The sequence below is a fragment of the Haemorhous mexicanus genome, chromosome 10 (assembly GCF_027477595.1).
Source record: "Haemorhous mexicanus isolate bHaeMex1 chromosome 10, bHaeMex1.pri, whole genome shotgun sequence".
NCBI lineage: Eukaryota > Metazoa > Chordata > Aves > Passeriformes > Fringillidae > Haemorhous > Haemorhous mexicanus.
In genome coordinates, this window is record NC_082350.1 from 18,047,190 (window position 1) to 18,065,289 (window position 18,100).

The following is an 18,100-nucleotide window of genomic DNA, read 5'->3' on the forward strand; positions in this document are numbered from 1 at the left end:
GCCACCGCTCCCCTCCCTCGAGGTGTCTCACCTCCCACGGGTCTCCAGCCCCGCAATCGCCCCCCACAGCGGTCCGGATCCCCCTCTCCCCCCGCCCCGGCACCGCCAAGGACCTGGAGCTGCTGGAGTAAGTGGAAACTGCTTTTAATCGTTAAATAAACTCGGCGACAGCCACCCACAGCTGAAGGCACCAGAGTCCCCGCTGCCGCCCGCTGGTCCCAACAGAGGTGGATGGGGAAGCCAAGCTGGAGTGGGAGGGGGACAAGGGAAGCGCGGAGCCGGGTGGCCCCCAGCCTCCATCGGCGGCAGGCCGGGGGGCAGGAGCAGGGGGATCGTGGCTCTAATGCTTTCCCCGGGACCCCTTTGACCTGCCCGCCTGAGGGGAGGACGCAGCGCAGGGGACACTGAGCTGTGCCCGACTCAAGCACATCAAGGTTGAGGGGCAGAACTGCGTTTTGGGGATGCTACAGCCTCTCTGCCGGCCGTGTCCAGCCCCAGGCCGTGGATGGGGCTGCGGTGGGTGCCTGGTGCGGGGCCGTGTGTGCCGGGGAGGGTGCAGAGGGGGGGGTGTGCAGTGTGAGCGCAGGAGGGGGACTGCGCTCTGCCCGTGGCCAGCTCCGGCAGCCACTGAGGTCTGGGGAGGGGGAGCACAGCAGAGTATCATCCCCTCTGTCCCCAGCATTCCTCCCCGTCCCTACCACACCTCACAGTGCTTGCCGGGGTTCATGGGGGAGCCCAGGGGGCAGCCGAAGTGTTCGACAAAGTCCCGGGAGTTGCTGAGGGTGCCGATGACACGGTACTTGTCGGGGCTGTGGGGGTCGGTCACCAGCCCTTCGTGGGAGCTCTCGGGTGTCCGGACGGAGCACCACACCTGGCGGAGCCGGAGCAGCCTCAGGGATGGGGACCGAGCACCCCCCGGTGCGGGATGGGGAGCTGCGGGGTGGCTCCGAGCGGCCCGGGAGGCGCGGGAAACCCATCATTCTGCTCCGCCCTACCTGCGCAAAGCCCACGAAGAAGAGCTGGTGGTTGGTGAGCCCCAGGGCTGGCAGGCGCTTCTCCTCCCCGTTCTTCTGCAGCCAGGACTTGTAAGCCTGCAGGAGAGCTGGCTTGAAGCTCCGGGAAGGGACAGACAGGCACGGGGGTTCGTGTCCCCTCCGGATGGCGGCACTCACGTTGTAGGCTGCCTTGAGCCCGCCGTTGTCGGCGATGTTCTCGCCCAGGGTCTGCCGCCCGTTGACCTTCTCGCTGTGGACGGTGTAGCGGCCGTACTGCTCCGTCATGCATGCCGTCCGGTTCTTGAAGGCCTCCAGGGAGGAGTTCTGCCACCACGGCCGCAGGTTTCCCTCTTTGTCGTATTCCCGTCCTGCAGGACCGAGCGATGGGTTGGGGTGGGACCAGGGGAAGCCGTCCCAGTGCAGCCCCTCAGCTGCAGGGGGTCCCGAAGCAGAATGGGATGTGGTGGGGGAATGGGCACTGGGGGATTCCAGGGGAACCTGGCACCTTGGGTCCACGCCCACGGGAGAAGGTATCCCCCAGCCCCTACTGTGGGCAGGCTCTGCCTGGGGCTCAGCCATGCACTTGGGTCCCCAGGCATTGCCAAGTGCATTCCTGCTAACCCAGCCCACATCTGTGACCCCTAATTCCCTCATTGACCCCATGTCAGCTCTGGGGCTGTGGTGAAGGTGCAAAGCAGAGTGGATGCGAGAGGGACCCATCCCATGCCCTGGAGGGAGGAGGATGAGAAGGGGGCTGGGGCTGCAGACACTGTGTCCTCACCAAGCGGATGAAGCGAAAGCTGCACAGAGAAGCCGGGGGAAGGAATCGGCAGGTGCCACCTGGGGAGACAGGACGATAGAAGGGGGTGGCCAGGGGGGCACAAGCACACATGATGCAATGGATGGCAAAGCGGGACCCCTGTGCACCCAGGGCACCTCTTCCCCATGCCAGGGGCAGGGGCTGGGGGGACAGGAAGGTGACAGGGGTCAGGGGCAGCGCTGCCTGTAGGCTCTCACCTTGGTCATCAAATGCATGGGTCAGCTCATGCCCCATCACCACACCGATGCCACCGAAATTAAGGGCTCTGCGGGGCCATGGAAAAGAACCAGGTAAGTACAGGATGTGTTAATGATGCCATTGCAGCCCACCCCATCTCTGCCTGGACACCCAGTGACATTCTGCTCCAGCTGGGACCCAGCTAGGAATCACTCCTGTTGGGGACACTGGTGGCCCTAAGGGGACTCAGGCTGTCTTGACTGCAGGATGTAAAGCATTGAGAGACACTCAAGCTCTTCAGGGATTTTATTTGTGACTGTAGGGGGACTCTGTGGCATGCTGGCCCTGATCCAACCCCTGGCTCCAGGAGGTGCCCCCCATGCCAGACTCACTTGGGATGGTTGCGGGCGTAGAAGGGAGCCTGGAGGATCCCAGCAGGAAAGACGATCCCATTCTTGGTGGGCAGGTAATAGGCATTGACAGTCTGTGGAGTCATGCTCCACCTGGGCAGGGAGATGGGACAGGGTACAGGCAGGAGTGTGTCTCTCTCACCCCAGCTCCAGCCCCCTCCTGTACCATTGCCCACCACAGGGCCCTGCCAAAGGTTGACACTTTTGCTCCCATCCTGTTACCAAGGACCTTGCCTGGGGATAAGCTACAGCTACCACAGGTGACCTACTGTGCTGTGCTACGCCATGAGGGTGATCTCCTCCCCACTGAACCAGGGGAGGCACCCAGGGTCACATCCTCCCCTCCTCCCCCCCCAAGCCCACCCCTTACTGGTCACGGTTGGGGGGTTTCCGGAGTTGGTCAGCCATCACTTTGGCAGAGAAGTTGTAGAAGTTGAGCATGTTTTGGAAGAAGGAGTCCTCAGAGACCTCGTACTGGTGAGGAAGAGGAGGGATGAAGACAGGTCCATTGGGGTGGTTCCCCACACCCTGGCCAGGATGAACTCAGTACTTGGGTGGCTTTGCATAACGTCCCAAATAGGGACATCGCTCGACAATGGGCCCCCCCTCCAAGCTTGGCATGACCAAGCTTCTCCCTCACAAGCCAGGTGCCCCCTACCCCATCATAGACATCATCCAGCTCCTTGTTGTCCAGAATGAAGTCAGGGAAGCCAATCATGTCGTAGATGGCATCCGCCTGCATTGGGAGAGGCCCCAGCAGTGAGATTGGGGGGCTTATATGGATAGAGTGAGGTTTCCCATCCACTTCCCTCCCTGGGGTCACCTTCTCCTTTGCAGCCTGCCTGGTCTTCTCATCCATCCAGTCCAGCTGGTCCAGGGATACCTCGAAGGCTGCACGGATCTCGCTGATCATCTCCTCAGCCTGGGGACGGGAGGCAATGAAGGCCCCCTACCCCCCACAATGCCTTGGTGGGGACAGGGTGGGCAGGGTATAACCTCCCCAGGGCTAGGGGCCCCATTTTCCAGCTCCCTGCCTTCCAGCCCTGGGGCTTGGGTGGGATTGGGATTCCCACGAATGGTGATGGGGAGGGGATGGGGACAGAAGTATTCTCACAATGGCCTTGCTGTCGCGGTCAAAGGTGGCTTTGACGAAGAGGGAGCCCAGCGCAAAGCCCAGTGTGTCATCTGTGTTGGAGATGCAGGTTTGCCAGCGGGGCGTGCATGACTGTGGGAACGAGATGAGAGTCTGTGAAACCCTCATCCCACTCCTCTGCCCCCCTGCTTTCACCCAGCCAGGCTCTGCCTCCTCATCAGAGGGAAGATAGGCAGCAGCAAAACCCCCATCCCAAAAGACAATCCCTGGGTTCCCGCTGAAGCATCCAGATCTTAGCATCTCAAGGGCATATGAAGGACAGAGGAAGTCCTGGCTGCTTCCGGGCTGAGTGTGGAGAGGTCTGATCCCAGGGCCCTCTGTTACCTTCCTGGTGCCATAGAGTGTCTCCAGCAGCCTCTCCTGGGCTGTCTCAAAGCGCTGGTCCAGGCTGGAGGCCGTCTTCTGCACCAGGTTCCAGATCAGGTAGTTGTTCAGGATGCTGCAGGGGCATAGAAGATGCTGCAGCTCACCACAGTCTATGACTGCAAGACACTGATGAGCCCAAAATGTGTCCCTGCCGTGGGGGCCACAGCCAGGGATATGAAGGAGCCTCACCTCCTGTCAGTGTCATTGATGAGGTCAGAGACCTGCTGAAGGTAGGTGTCCCCATACACCACCACAGGCTCCGTGTCTGCCAGCTCCAGTGGGGCCAGGGCATAGGAAAGGTAATCCAGCCAGTCAATGGCAGGGGCCAGAAGCTGGAGGGGACACAGGAATGTGGCACCAGGGGCTTAGCATGGCTATGCTGCATCCTGCTCAGCTTGCTCAGTTCCTGGGGCAGGAACTGTGTTTTCTGGGAAGGACCCAAAGTCCTCTCCACTCCAGATTCTTCTCTGCACCCCTCCTGCTGCTCTTAATGCTGCAGAACAGGGAGGGGACGCCTGGACCCTACAATACAAGGTGGCAGCTTCCCCCAAATGATAACAACTGGGCACTACTCTTCACCACCCAGCGCATGTCCCACAGCAAATGGGGCTGCCCAGGGTGTCCCAGAGCAAGGACAGCAATGGGCACAGACCCCTTGGTGCCCTCTGGACAAGTCCCCATATGTCCCAGAAGGGTGTCCCCAGGCCGCTCTGGGCCATGCCCACCTGCAGCTCAGCGATGCTCATCTTGTGGTAGATCTTCTCGTCATCCCGCCGCTCAGCCTGGGGCACGGTGATGTTGGCCAGCTGGGTTTCAAAGTCCAGCACCTGCTGCATCTGGAGGCGGGTGGGCTCTGGGGTGCCCCCCAGCAGTGTGCCCAGCTCCACCATGTAGTCCAGGTATGCTGCCAGAACCTGTGGAACCCCAAGCCCTGCCTCAGTGCCAAACACAGCTCATCCCACCCTCCTGGGGTGAGCACCCAACAGGCAGGATGGATATGCCAGGTGTGTCCCAGTGCTGCTCGCATCCCATTGCCATGGGTTTCCCCTGATTGCTTTTGGCAGCATGCCCAGCACCCAGCCTCACCCTCTCGTTGGCAGTCTTGTTCAGATAGTAATCCCGGGATGGGAGGAAGAGCCCCGACTGGTCCACCTGTGGGGAGAGAGGGGCAGCATAGACATTCTGGTGTCCCCCGGTGTCTGCCACCCCTGGGGGCCAAGGTGCCAACCTGGATGATGTTGCTGTTGGAGCTCTTGGAGTCTGCACCCACATACACTGTGAAGAAGGGGGTTGCCCGGTATGTGCCTGACACGCTCTTGAGTACCTCCATGAAGCTGGTTTGGTTCCAGGAGCCAGTGATGTTCCATCCCCCAATCTGCCAGCAGACAGACCCAGGACCTCAGGGAGCAATGGGGTGCATGGGGTGCATCCCCGAGGTTACTCCCTCCCCAGTTACGTGAAGAGCTAAGCAGGAGGTGTTCTGGGCTGAGCCCTGACAGCTTGGCTCACGTGTGGGTTTCTGCCCACCTTATCGATGAGCTCCATAAGGGGCTGGGAGCCCAGCTCCTCTATCCTCTGCTCCTTGAGGCAGGACAGGTAGTACCGCTGTGTCTTCCGCTCTGCCTCGCTGCTGGAGTTGAAGGTGGTGTTTTCTGCGGGAGGCTGTGGGTCAGCCCCAGTGACACAGGGGTCACCCCCTCAGTGTCTGCGACCCCTTGGTGCCCACCTAGGAGATGCTTCATGATGGCCTGATTCTGGTCCCAGATGCTGTTGAAGGTGCTCCACTTGGAGCGCCCATTGGGCAGCGGGTTCCTCTTAATCCAGCCCCCGCATGAGTACTGGTAGAAGTCCTGGCACGGGTCCGTTTCTGTATCCAGGGCCTCCAGGATCTTGCTGGCCACCCGGACACAGGCATCCGTCAGGCACGTGCTGTGAGAGGGATCTGGCAGGGAAGGCATGCCTGGGGCTGGGCGAGTATACGGGGGGAAACCGAGGCACGGAGCGGGGCCAAGCCCTGTCTGTACCCCAGGATGGGCAGAGCACCTGGAGCAGGTACCCAGGGCTGACCCATCACTCCTCATCCTCCCGTGTCCTCCCGGGTGTGGGGACACTGCTGGCAAGTCTCCCTACCTCTGCGGTACTGAATGGCCAGAGTGACAACGGCGATGCTGAGCAGCAGGGCCAGGGAGACGGCGACGGCGCAGAGCACCATCTCCAGCTGGCTGCGCGAGGCCAGGCGGCTCAGCAGCGTCCCCGGCCCCTTCCGGAACCCCACCTGGGCAGGAGGAGCAGGACCTGCCATCGCACCATGGGGGGCCGAACATCACTGCCCCCCTTTCCCTCCCTGCCACTCCCCAGTGCCTGGTGTGGCTGCATGAGGAGGTGGGGACCAGGGCATCCCTCCCCACCATCCCTGGCGAGCCGGTGGTGGGTCCTGGCAGCTCGCCCCAAGCCACAAGGAAGGACGATCGTCCAGGCACACTCTGTGCCGCATTTTGGCTGACTCCCAGCACATCCCTGGGGACAGCCATGTCTGGCTTGGCTCCCAACCCTGCTCCCACTGCCCACTTGGTTGTAGGCAGGCCCCAGAGGGTGAGGACGGGGGCTAGAGAGGATGGAGAGGGGAAGGATGGAGGAGCCGGGGCAGACCTCACCTCCACGCTGTCGGGAGAGGCGCTGCCATCCCCCGCTGGCTCCGGCCCCTCCTCGTCCTGCAGTGTGGCACGCTTGTAGTTGGGCATCTGCTAAGGGAGGGAGCGGGCTGGGGCAGGGGCGTGGGGGTAGCTCTTCCCCGGCCTGCCACACCCTCTGGCTCTTATGGCAGAACCGAGTGCTTGCTCAGTGAGTACACAGCGGGGCTGAGGCAGCCCCTTACCCCCCTCAGTGTGCCTGGGTCTCCCCCAGAGGTTGTCCCCAGCCCTGTGTGGCCCTGGAGAGCATGGGGGGAGCTGCTAATGAAGGACTTGGGGGCTGTCACTAGAGCATCCCTCTGCATAGCCGTGGCATCAGCCCTGCCGACAGGTGACACATCGCCACTGAGACATGGTCCCCGTCACCAAGCAACGGTTTCCTAGTGCTGCTGTCTCACCCCTCCTCCCCTGACTGGAACTTTCCATGCAGATGTGCACCGGTCTGAAACATCTGGAAGTGCTTCCAGCCCCATCATGGCTCCGGGGGTGACCAGGATGCAGGACAGAATGTGCAAGGGGAGAAGGGGCGCTGCAGTGTGTACCAACCAGCAGGGCAGGGTTCCCCCTTACTCCTGGTCTTGCCAGGCAGCTTGCACAGATCCAGCCGTGAGGGTTGCTGAGGACTAGGCCAAGAGGGAGGTGGTGGAGTTGAGCCAGCAGCATTGGAGAGGGGAATAAGCTAGAAGAAAATGCTGGAGGTTTTGGTGGAAGAGAATCAGCAATGCCGCTGGTTGTAAGCTATCCTTAGGCTTCAGAGCTAATGCCTGGCTGGGAAGCAGCTCACCCTCCAGTCTGTGCTGCAGACTAAAGTGAATGCCCAGCCTGCAGGGCTGCTGTCACGGGCCAGGAAGGAGCTGGGGTGGGATGGATGATGGGCAGGGGGGAAAGCAAGGAGAGTGCCTCATGCCCAGCTCTGCCCACTGCCACACTGCTGGGATAGGGAGGGGGCATTGCCAAGGGCTGCAGCAGGAGGGTGGGATTGGCAGGAGATGGCAGGAACCCCCCATCGAGTCGGGCTCCTGGAAGGTGCTGGCATTAGGAAGAATTGCTCAGCATCCTGTAGGAGCTTGGCCAGCCTGGCCCCCCCACCACCCAGCTTTCCTCAACGTGCTCCTTTCCACTCCTGGGTGGTCCTCATCCTGGACAATAGCAAGCACCCCCTCTCCAGCATCTTCTGTGGCATCCTCAAGGCAGGAGCCTATTTCTGGGGCTCCTCCTACCCCCTCTGTAGGGCTGAGACCCATGGGGACAGGGCCTCCTGCCCCCTCCAGAGGTGCTGTCTTGGGGCTCACCCTATGAGCAGCAGTACTTGGTGGAGTGGGGTTTGTGGGGCCATGTATGAACCACCCCAGTTCCGTCTGTCCAACCCCAGGCAGGGATTTGGAGGGGGTCCTTCTTCCTCCACCGTGGGGGACAGGGACCCTCTAGCCACTCAGTTCCCTTAGCCCCGGCACCATGCAGCCCCTGCATCCCATAGGCTCTCGCCGCCCCCCGTAATCCACCAGTCCCCCCCGTCCTCCCTCCCTCCCTCTGGTTCCCGAAGCCCCCGCAGCCCTTGCAACTGCTGGAGTTCTCCAGACCCGGGGCTCTCCTGTGCCCCGACCCCTTCCTGTCCCCCTCGCCGAGCCCCTCGCCGGTGACTCCCGTCCCCCCTCCTCTTGCCCTCCTCCCTGCCGCGCCGCTGCCCCGGGCACTCACGGCGTGTCCAAGCTCCTGTAGGGCCACGTTCATCCTGGCCATCCCGGGCCGCCTCCTGCCTAGCTCCGCTCCCCGCCCGGGCCGCGCCGGGCCCCCGCCGCCGCCGCAGCGCCGCCTGCCTCCGCCGCCGCCATGGCCCGCACCGGGCGCCGCGCTGCCGCCAAGACCGGCACCGGGGCTGGGCAGGGATGGGGCCGGGTGGAGAAGGGGCCGCGCCGGAGGGATGGAGCCGCAGGGGCTGAAACCGGCGGCGCGCGGACCGCAGGCACCCGACGGGGGCGACGGGGGCCGGCGGCCCGGGAGGGGCTGGAGCGGGGACCCCGGTGCCCAGCCCAGTAGCACCGCTCAGCTCCACTCGGCCTGGCCGCCCCAGGAGGGTGACCGCCGTGCGCACGGGAGGAGCTCCGCACCGGTGTCTGCACCGGCACCGCCGCCTGCACCCCCGGAGAGCCGCAAAGGCGCCGAGACGGTGAGCCGCAAAGGCACCCGCAGCCTCCCTCACCGACACCGGCACTCGGACCGGCGCCCTCACCGGCACGGGCAGCAGAACTCGGGCTCACATCCGGCTGCCCGCAGCGGGCACCGGCACACGCACACAAGGACACAAGGACCGGCTCCTGTCTTCAGCACTCAGGGGGGCACAGCAGCGCCGCACGGTACCGGTCACCGGCGCCGGCAGCGGCCGGTAATGGTGCACAGCGGCAGCAGCACGCCGTGCTCCGGCACGAGGGCACACCTCCGCGCAGCATCCGCACAGGTGGATGCACACACGCGCGCCGACACCCCGTCCCCGGTACCTAAAGAATGGCACCCCGATATCACCCTTAGGTCCATGCCAGAGCACACGCACACACGGGTGCACAGCCGTGGTCAGAGCCTTGGCAGTGAGCAAAGAGAAGGCCGGGGCTGTGCACAACTTCACATCCTGCCTCGATACTTCTCAGCCCTGTGTGACCGCCTGTCCGGGACAAGGTGTCATTGCAGGTCACCCCCTCGGTGCCCGGTGTGCCACTGTTCAGGGGTGGAAGTGCTCCCCAGGGTGCCAGGTGGGACAGGGTGAAGGCAGCGCCATCAGACCCAACTGCGGAGCCAGGGACACAGCACGGAGGGGTGCGTGTGAACACAGGTGCTGGGGCACCAGGCTGCCCACGGGTGTCTGTGACATGTGGGGGCCACCGCAAGCCTGCCAGCAATGCTACTTCACTTGCCCAGCTCGGGTGGCAGCGTTGCCCGAGCCAGGGTGGTGGAACCCCGGGTCTCCAGCTGCCAGTGCCGCTGCCAATGTCAGCATCAGTGCCGGTGCCACTGTTGGTGTCAGTGTCAGTTCCGGTGTCAGGGTTAATGCTGGGGCCAGTGCCGGTGCCGGCGTCAGTGTCGATGCCCGTGTCAGTGTTCCTGTCAATATCGGTGCCGGTCTCATTGTCGGTGCTGGTACCGGTTTCAGTGTCGGTGCCGGTACCGGTTTCAGTGTCGGTGCTGGTACCGGTTTCAGTGTCGGTACCGGTTTCAGTGTCAGTGTCGGTACCGGTTTCAGTGCCGGTGTCGGTGCCGGTGTCCCCGCACGTGGGGCCGCCCCGCCCTTGGCCCCGCCCCTGGCGCGCGGCCGTGCCGTCACGGCGTTGCGCAGGCGCGGTGCGGCGGAAGCACGGCCGGGCGAACATGGACGCGGGCGGTGGCGGCGGACAGAGCCGGGTACAGGGTGGCCCCGGGGCGGGCGGCGACGAGAAACCCACACCGCCTTGGGGCCGGGACCGCCGGGACCCGCCCTCCGGGCCCGAGAAGGAGCAGGAGCTGGTGAGTGCGGCCGCGCCGCGGGCCGCAGCTGAGTCACGGCCCGTTCGGGCCCGCGTCACCGGCGGGGCAGGACGTCATTCCTCGTCACGGGGTTGGCCGGCATCCCTCCGGGAACGGGACGTCATCCCGCGTCACGAGGGCGGCCAGCATCCCTCCGGGGACTCCCTCCAGCGCGGCCGCGTGATGGCAGCGAGGGGTTCCCTCCAGCGGGGCCCCGGGACGTCATGGGGTGCCCCCGTGACGCAATTGAGGGTTCCCATTTCTGGGCGGGGGGCTCGGGGGTCTCAGAGGAGTGTTGGTGGGGGAAGCTGTGGTGTAACCAGTGTTGTGTGTGTGTGTGTGACAGTGGGCACTGTGAAGGGATCCCCGCTTTGCCCAGCACGGGGGTGACCTTGGCTCTGGGGGTCCCCGTGGGCTGGGGGACACAGTGTGTGGGTGAAGGGGCTGCTGTCAGTGGCGTGCCCCCGCTGGGCTGTGACCTGATGTGCTCTTCTCCGTGGGGCTGTTTTCATACGGCACAGAGTAATAGGGGAGGTGCATCTCACAGCCCGGGAATGGGTGGTTTCTTAGGGACGGTATCCCCAGTAACATGAGCATTGCTCCACCCTGGCAGAACTTGGGCAGGGTGGTGCCCTGAGCAATGAGTGCATCACTTTGTCCTGGTATCCTTGCGGCTTGGGGAGACATCCCTACGTCTGTCACACTGAGACTTCCTGTGCTCTGCACCCTTAACTCTGCTTTCTCCTGTGCATTTTGGCAGTCTGAGGAGGACAAGCAGCTGCAGGATGAACTGGAGATGCTGGTGGAGCGCCTGGGGGTGAGTCTGTGCTGTGTCCCTCAGAAAGGAATCCTGGCCAGAATTTGACTCTGTCTCTTGCTTATGGCTGTTCCTCATGCAGTGGAGATGGGGGGATTTTACCCTGAGTGGGGTAGGCCCCTGCTTATCTGCTGTGATCTGTCCCCCAGCCTTGTTGCCTGTCTGACCTGTGCCCAAGGGACCTCTGTGTCTGTGATGTGAGAGAAACTTTCTACCCTGCTGTGCCCTCCTTCTCCAGCTCTTGGGCTGAAGGAGGCAGCCCAGGGTGGGGGGCTGTTCTGCTAAGAGCCATGGCTGTGTTTGGGGTGGGCTGGTGAGGTGGTGGCTCAGGAACCAGCCCCTGACAGGCAGCTTCCCTCTGCAGGAGAAAGACACGTCGCTTTACCGCCCAGCCCTGGAGGAGCTGCGGAGGCAGATCCGCTCTTCCACCACCTCCATGACCTCTGTTCCCAAACCCCTCAAGTTCCTACGTCCCCATTATGGCAAGCTGAAGGAGATCTATGAGAACATGGCTCCAGGAGAGAACAAGGTAGAAATTCTTGGCCCCACCATCCCATGTGACTCAGGGGACAGTGCTCGGGCAGGCAATCACAGAGCCCTCTGGTCCCTGGGATCTAACAGCAGTCTCTGTGACTTGCTCCAGAGGATTATAACTCATCAGGATGGTACCTTTGCCACCTGTGGTGGTTTGCAGACACAGGGAGGGTGTTGTGTCCCTGGCTGCCCCTGGTTCCCTGTGCCTGGCCTGTGTCTGGAGCTCTGCACTCTTTCTGCAGCGCTTTGCAGCAGACATCATTTCTGTCCTGGCCATGACCATGAGTGGGGAGCGTGAGTGTCTGAAGTACCGGCTGGTGGGCTCCCAAGAGGAGCTGGCATCTTGGGGGCATGAATACGTCAGGTAAGCCTGAGGGGGACCAGAGGGGAAGGATAAGGGCTCGGGGAATTTCCTGGAGTGCTTTAGCTCTGGCCTGGCTGGGATGTGTCTTGACTAGCTGGCCATGTGTTCAGCTGCTGCTATCACACCTGCACACGTGTCACTTCATGCTCTATGCACGATGGTTTTCTAGCTGCAGAGGTCTTGCTGCTGTGGCCTCTGAAATCTGTGGTCTAAACCCTGTTTCTCCTCTGGCCTTGTCCCCCATAAGGTCTGCAGAATGCAGAGCCTCCATAAATAGTACACAGCCCTGGCTAACTGGGAGCAGCTGCTCCGTGTTCTTATGGCTCAGTGAAACTGGTTTTTGTAGTGGTGATGTCCCTTTGTTCCTGCAGGCACTTGGCAGGAGAGGTGGCCAAGGAGTGGCAGGAGATTGATGAAGCTGACAAGGCTCAGAGGGACACACTCCTCACCCTGGTCAAGGAGATCGTCCCCTACAACATGGCCCACAATGCAGAGCATGAGGCCTGTGACCTGCTCATGGAGATAGAGCAGATGGACATGCTGGAGAAGTACATTGATGACAATGCCTACTCCAAAGTGTGCCTCTACCTGACTAGGTGAGGGGGCTTGGCAGGCTGAGGTGCTGGATGGGGCCTGATCCCTGTGGGACCAAGGTTGCCTGATCTGGTTGTCACCCTCATGTCTGTCTCCTCAAAGCTGCGTGAGCTATGTCCCGGAGCCCGAGAACTCGGCTCTCTTGCGCTGTGCCCTGGGCATCTTCCGCAAATTCAGTCGCTACCCTGAAGCCCTACGCCTGGCTCTGATGCTCAATGATGTCGAACTGGTGGAGGACATCTTCACTTCCTGCAAAGATGTGTAAGCAGAGATGTTCCCTGCCCTCTGTGGCCTTTGCTCATCCTGGTGAGGCAAGGCTCCCCATCTGGGCAGAGATAAGTTGGATCTGTCACTGTTAGAGGTGTCTGGGGGTTTGGATTGAGACTCTTGTCCCTGAAATGAGGATGGGCAGGAGCGGGTTATGTCTGTATGCCCTGGGCAGGGCAGGCTGCTCACTGCTTGGTGAACCTGTGTTTGTGCTGGGGCTTTCTGGGTTCTGGGCACTCAGGAAACCCCTCCCCTCTGCACAGAGTTGTCCAGAAGCAGATGGCCTTTATGCTGGGCCGCCATGGGGTCTTCCTGGAGCTGAACGAGGATGTGGAGGAGTACGAGGACTTAACAGAGATCATGTCCAATGTCCAGCTCAACAGCAATTTCCTGGCTTTAGCTAGAGAGGTGAGCATCCCAGCTGGGAAAAGCACCCTAGGCTACTTCTAGCTGTGGCTACCCGGGCTGCCAGGCTCTGTGGCACGATTTGAGAAGAAATCCATCATCCCTATGATCTGGGCCAGACACCTCCTGGAGAGGTTGCCGCTGTAGGATGTGCTGGCCTGGTGGTAACCTCCTTCTCCCTTGTCTTTGCAGCTGGACATCATGGAGCCTAAAGTGCCAGACGATATTTACAAAACCCACCTGGAGAATAACCGTAAGGGCTTGTGTTGTGGCCTTTATGGTCCCTGCCTGTGTGGAGTTCTTGAGGCTGCCCAGCACCTCTGAGCCTGTGTGGTCAGATGTGTATCTGAGGTGGGCAGATGGCCTGCCCATGGTCTCTGGCCTGTGGATTTGGGCTTCTCCTTCCTGCTGGTGATGGGACAGGTCCTCATTCCCCTATGGTGTGGGATAGATGCATGTTGAGGGCTGGGAGGGCTTCTGTTGCTGCTTTCCTCACCGTGTCATTGTTCCACAGGGTTTGGGGGAAGTGGTTCCCAAGTGGACTCAGCCCGGATGAATTTGGCCTCCTCCTTTGTGAACGGCTTTGTGAATGCTGCCTTTGGACAGGACAAGCTGCTGACAGATGATGGCAATAAATGGTTGTACAAGAACAAGGACCATGGTGAGTTAGCTGGCTGGGCAGGGCTGGAGGTGCCTCTAGGCTTGGGGTTACCACCCTGTCCCTTTTGGGGTAAGAGTGGCTGAGCTGGCCTAGGTCCCTGGCTACCACAAGCCCCAGACAGGGCATGTCAGTTCAGGCCTGATGAGGGCCTTTCTTCCCTGGAACCACAGGGATGCTGAGTGCTGCAGCCTCGCTGGGCACAATCCTGCTATGGGACGTGGATGGGGGGCTCACACAGATTGACAAGTACCTGTACTCTTCAGAGGATTACATCAAGGTCAGTGACAGATCCTGGCTCTGTGTCTGAGTGGGGCAGTCCTGCCGCGAGCTGAGTGTGCAGCTGGCTGGGGAATGGTCCTTGCTTTGGGTCCCTGTGCAGCTCAGCTCCTGCACAGAGAAGGGTTGGATGCCCTGTGTCCCAGGCTTTTAAGCAGCTCACAGTGAAGTGGTGGTCTCTTGGGGACTGATTGAAGCACCCTGGGGGCTCCCCTTGTCACAGAGCTATGAGCTTTGGATTTCTCAGCTTGATCCAGAGCGGCGTTGCCCACTTCGTACCAACTTGCCCATCCTGGGGAGTATGTGTGATGTGTGAGGTGACATCAGTCACTGGCTGGCAGGGAGCTTTGTGTTTTGGTGGCTAGTGTGTGATGGTGCTTCTGCCTTGCAGTCTGGAGCCCTCCTGGCCTGTGGCATTGTTAACTCAGGGGTGAAAAATGAATGTGACCCTGCCCTGGCCCTCCTGTCTGACTATGTCCTCCACAACAGCAACACCATGAGGATTGGAGCCATTTTTGGGTAAGGGCCTGGCCCCAGCCTCCCCGTGCTGCACAGGGTGGTGCAGCTCCTCCCTCACACCCTTCTGGACTCTCTGCAGGCTGGGACTGGCATATGCGGGCTCCAACCGTGAGGATGTCCTGACTTTGCTGCTGCCTGTTATGGGAGACTCCAAGTCCAGCATGGAGGTAGGGCATGAGGCAGGGTTTGCCTGTGATTCCTGCTTCCCAATCCAGTGCCCCAGAGCTCCTGGGAATACAGGCGCTGTCCTGCAGCCAGCTTGAGCTCCAAGAGCAAGGCCACATGTTCTTGCTTAGCACTGTGCTGTGCCAGAATAGCATGGCCCTATTTTCCTTACCTGAGCTGTGGCCACAGTGGGATTGCAGCAGATTTAGGAGGGTAGGAAACCATCAGGTCTCCCAGTAGCCCAGATTTTCATAGGAAGTGGAGACCAAGGGTACCTAGTGCTATAGGCCAGCTTACTCTGAGCTGTCCCTGTGTATGACATGGCTCCTTCCCCCATCACTAGGTGGCTGGTGTGACTGCCCTGGCCTGTGGGATGATATCAGTGGGCTCCTGCAATGGAGATGTCACCTCGACTATCCTCCAGACCATCATGGAGAAATCAGAGACAGAACTGAAGGACACCTACGCCCGGTGGCTGCCACTTGGCCTGGGCTTGAACCACTTGGGTAAGGCTGGGCAGTGCCAGTGGCTCATGCGGTAGGAGCATCCCTCCATCCTGTCCTTTAACCACTATGCTTTCCTTGACAGGGAAGGGAGAAGCAATTGAGGCCATCTTGGCAGCGCTGGAGGTGGTGTCGGAGCCGTTCCGCAGCTTTGCCAACACGCTGGTGGATATCTGTGCTTATGCGGGTGAGTCGGGCTGGTTGAGGTGGGGGTAGGAAGGAGCAGGTCCAGGGTCCTCTGCCTGCTGATCCTGGCCCTCCAATTTCTGCCCAGGCTCAGGGAATGTCTTGAAGGTGCAACAGCTCCTGCACATCTGCAGTGAGCATTTTGACTCCAAGGAGAAAGAGGAGGACAAGGACAAAAAGGACAAGAAAGAGAAGGAGAAGAAAGAGAGCTCAGCTGACATGGGTGCTCACCAGGTAGGGAAATGTGGGCTGGGGTCTGTGTTCCTGGAGCAGGAACTGGCTTTGGAAGGGTTCCTAGGGCCCCTGTGGTGTCAGAGCAGAGGGAAAACAGCTCCCAACAGGATCCCCTGCTCACCCTGTTCCCCCTAGGCTTGGGGTGGGCACAGAGGCTTAAGAACTTGGGTGTTGGGCTGGGTGCTCCCTGCCTGGCACTCAGGGCCTGTGTCCCTGCAGGGCGTGGCGGTGTTGGGGATCGCGCTCATTGCCATGGGCGAGGAGATCGGTGCGGAGATGGGCCTGCGTACATTCGGCCACCTGGTGAGTGACACCAGGGGGACAGCACAGAGCCGGGAAGGGACCTTGGAATAGAAACTGGGTATTGCCTCCCATCTCAGTAGACCTTGCTGTGCTTGGTGATCTGAGTCTAACACCCACCTCCCCTCTGTGCAGCTGCGGTACGGGGAGCCCACCCTCCGCCGGGCCGTGCCCCTGGCCCTGGCTCTTATCTCAGTCTCCAATCCCCGGCTCAACATCCTCGATACCCTCAGCAAGTTCTCCCACGACGCTGACCCCGAGGTCTCCTACAACTCCATCTTCGCCATGGGCATGGTGGGCAGTGGTAAGCCTGGGGACAGCCTGGTTTGGGGTTTGTTTTGGGGGAAAGGTGGTGACCCGTGCCTTGTACACTACTCTGCCTGTGCCTCCTTGTCCCCAGGTACCAACAACGCCCGGCTGGCAGCAATGCTGCGGCAGCTGGCCCAGTACCACGCCAAAGACCCCAACAATCTCTTCATGGTGCGGTTGGCACAGGTGATACTGTGCTCACTGTTTGTCTGTGGAAGGGGAAGTTTGGGGTCCCTGTCCTGGGTGTGGGAGGAGAGTGGTGTCCTGGGGGTGTCACCCTCCTGAGGGCAGGGCTAGGAGTCCCAGGCTACTCCATCGCTCTTTTATGTACTTTCTCTGCCACACCAGGGCCTGACTCATCTGGGCAAGGGGACACTCACCCTATGCCCATACCACAGTGATCGCCAGCTCATGAGCCAGGTGGCTGTGGCTGGGCTGCTGACCGTCCTCGTGTCCTTCCTGGATGTGCGCAACAGTGAGTGGTGCTGGCTCTGTCCCCCCAGTTCTCTCTGCCCTGCAGCGTGGGCATTGCTCAGCCCCTTTACTTCTGTCTTCCCTCCAGTTATCCTGGGCAAGTCCCACTACATTCTCTATGGCCTTGTTGCTGCCATGCAGCCCCGCATGCTGGTCACCTTTGATGAGGAGCTGCGGCCTCTGCCCGTGTCAGTTCGGGTAGGACAGGTAAGGGGCAGCCAGGGCTGGGGAGGGGCTGTGCTGATGTCCCTCTCTGTCCCTGGCATTGATCTCACTCTCTCTCTCTCAGGCTGTGGATGTGGTGGGCCAGGCAGGCAAGCCCAAAACCATCACTGGCTTCCAGACTCACACAACACCAGTGCTGCTGGCACATGGAGAGCGGGCAGAGCTGGCCACAGAGGAGCACGTGCCTGTGACGCCCATCCTGGAGGGATTTGTTATCCTACGCAAGAACCCCAACTACGATGTTTGAGCCAAGGGGAAGCTGGGGGGTGGGTAGGTGGTTTGGGAGGGGAGGGAAAAAACCTAGTTTGTTTTTGTTACTGAGAGTCAAGGAAATAAACTATGTGGAGACTAGTGCTGCCCTCTTCTCCTTGCACTGGGAGTGCGGGGCTGGGCTCTCGTCCTTTTGGGTGTGCCTGTGGCCCATGGAGGCTGTGCACAGTGCAGATCCCAACACGCAGGGCATGAACACAGAGTTGTGGGGTGCCATGGGTGCTCCTAAACTTCAGCATCCAGCTGTGCCCTGTGTGTGTGCCTGGCACAGCCACATGTGCTCAGAGTGTGCAACTCCCCTTTAGTGCAGCATGGCCTGTCCCTAACTGGGACTGCCCTTCTGGGGCGGTCTTGGCTGGCAACTCCCAACTTTGAACTACCCTCCCAGATGTGCTGGGCTCTGCCATCATTTGGTGCTGCTCCAGAGCTGACATCAGGGTTAAAAGCAGTCAGGGAGGTGGGGATAGAAGCAACATGGCAAGTATTTTTAGCAAAGAGGAAAGCCCTGCCCTGTTTCCTAAACTGACAGTGTCTGGATCCTGCTGTGCCCCAGCTGGGTGAACAGGGGAGGCTGTGTCTGGGTGGAAGTGGGGTGCTGAGTACCAAAGGGAGTGGGGTGGTTGCAGGGTCGGGGTAAGGTGCGGTGCTGCATCCTGCGGGGTGAAGGGTGGGCACCATGTTCCCTGTGGTTGTGAGGTGCTGGGTGGGCTCTGGGCAGGTGTAGCTCCTGGCCGGGAGAGGGGTGGGCACTGGATGGGTGCAAGTCCCGTGCCAGAGCAGACCCTGGGTGGATGTATGTCCCGGGAAGTGCTGGTGCACGAGGGGGCATCACGGATGTGGCCAAGGTTGGATAGAGCACGTGTGGGTGCCCGCCAGGGCAATGTCTATTTCTGG

General features: G+C 61.0%; 2 protein-coding genes across 3 annotated transcripts; one reads left to right on the top strand and one right to left on the bottom strand.

The window, feature by feature from the left end:
- Positions 1-128: 128 nt before the first annotated feature.
- On the bottom strand, positions 129-8,424 carry ECE2 (endothelin converting enzyme 2). 2 transcript variants are annotated; one of them, XM_059855656.1, is made up of 19 exons: positions 8,310-8,424; positions 6,576-6,662; positions 6,052-6,196; positions 5,648-5,863; positions 5,449-5,573; positions 5,150-5,296; positions 5,008-5,073; positions 4,647-4,835; positions 4,111-4,253; positions 3,880-3,994; positions 3,517-3,627; positions 3,226-3,324; positions 3,061-3,138; positions 2,773-2,876; positions 2,385-2,495; positions 2,013-2,080; positions 1,173-1,363; positions 996-1,091; positions 129-871 (listed from the first exon to the last, which is right to left on the bottom strand). In XM_059855656.1, the coding sequence occupies exons 1-19, from the start codon at positions 8,349-8,351 to the stop codon at positions 695-697; spliced, it is 2,310 nt and encodes a 769-aa protein (XP_059711639.1). In that variant the 5' UTR covers positions 8,352-8,424; the 3' UTR covers positions 129-694. The 2 variants fall into 2 exon arrangements, with proteins under 2 accessions (XP_059711639.1, XP_059711640.1); XM_059855657.1 differs by lacking the exon at positions 2,385-2,495.
- Positions 8,425-9,928: 1,504 nt separating this feature from the next.
- On the top strand, positions 9,929-17,287 carry PSMD2 (proteasome 26S subunit ubiquitin receptor, non-ATPase 2). The gene is made up of 21 exons (XM_059855665.1): positions 9,929-10,103; positions 10,864-10,920; positions 11,285-11,449; positions 11,697-11,818; positions 12,190-12,414; positions 12,515-12,673; positions 12,943-13,087; positions 13,277-13,337; positions 13,599-13,745; positions 13,916-14,022; positions 14,413-14,540; positions 14,620-14,707; positions 15,049-15,211; positions 15,294-15,395; positions 15,483-15,628; positions 15,848-15,931; positions 16,064-16,232; positions 16,329-16,423; positions 16,586-16,712; positions 16,800-16,918; positions 17,001-17,287. Exons 1-21 carry the CDS (start codon positions 9,969-9,971, stop codon positions 17,181-17,183), a joined length of 2,727 nt encoding a protein of 908 aa, XP_059711648.1. The 5' UTR covers positions 9,929-9,968; the 3' UTR covers positions 17,184-17,287.
- Positions 17,288-18,100: the final 813 nt, after the last annotated feature.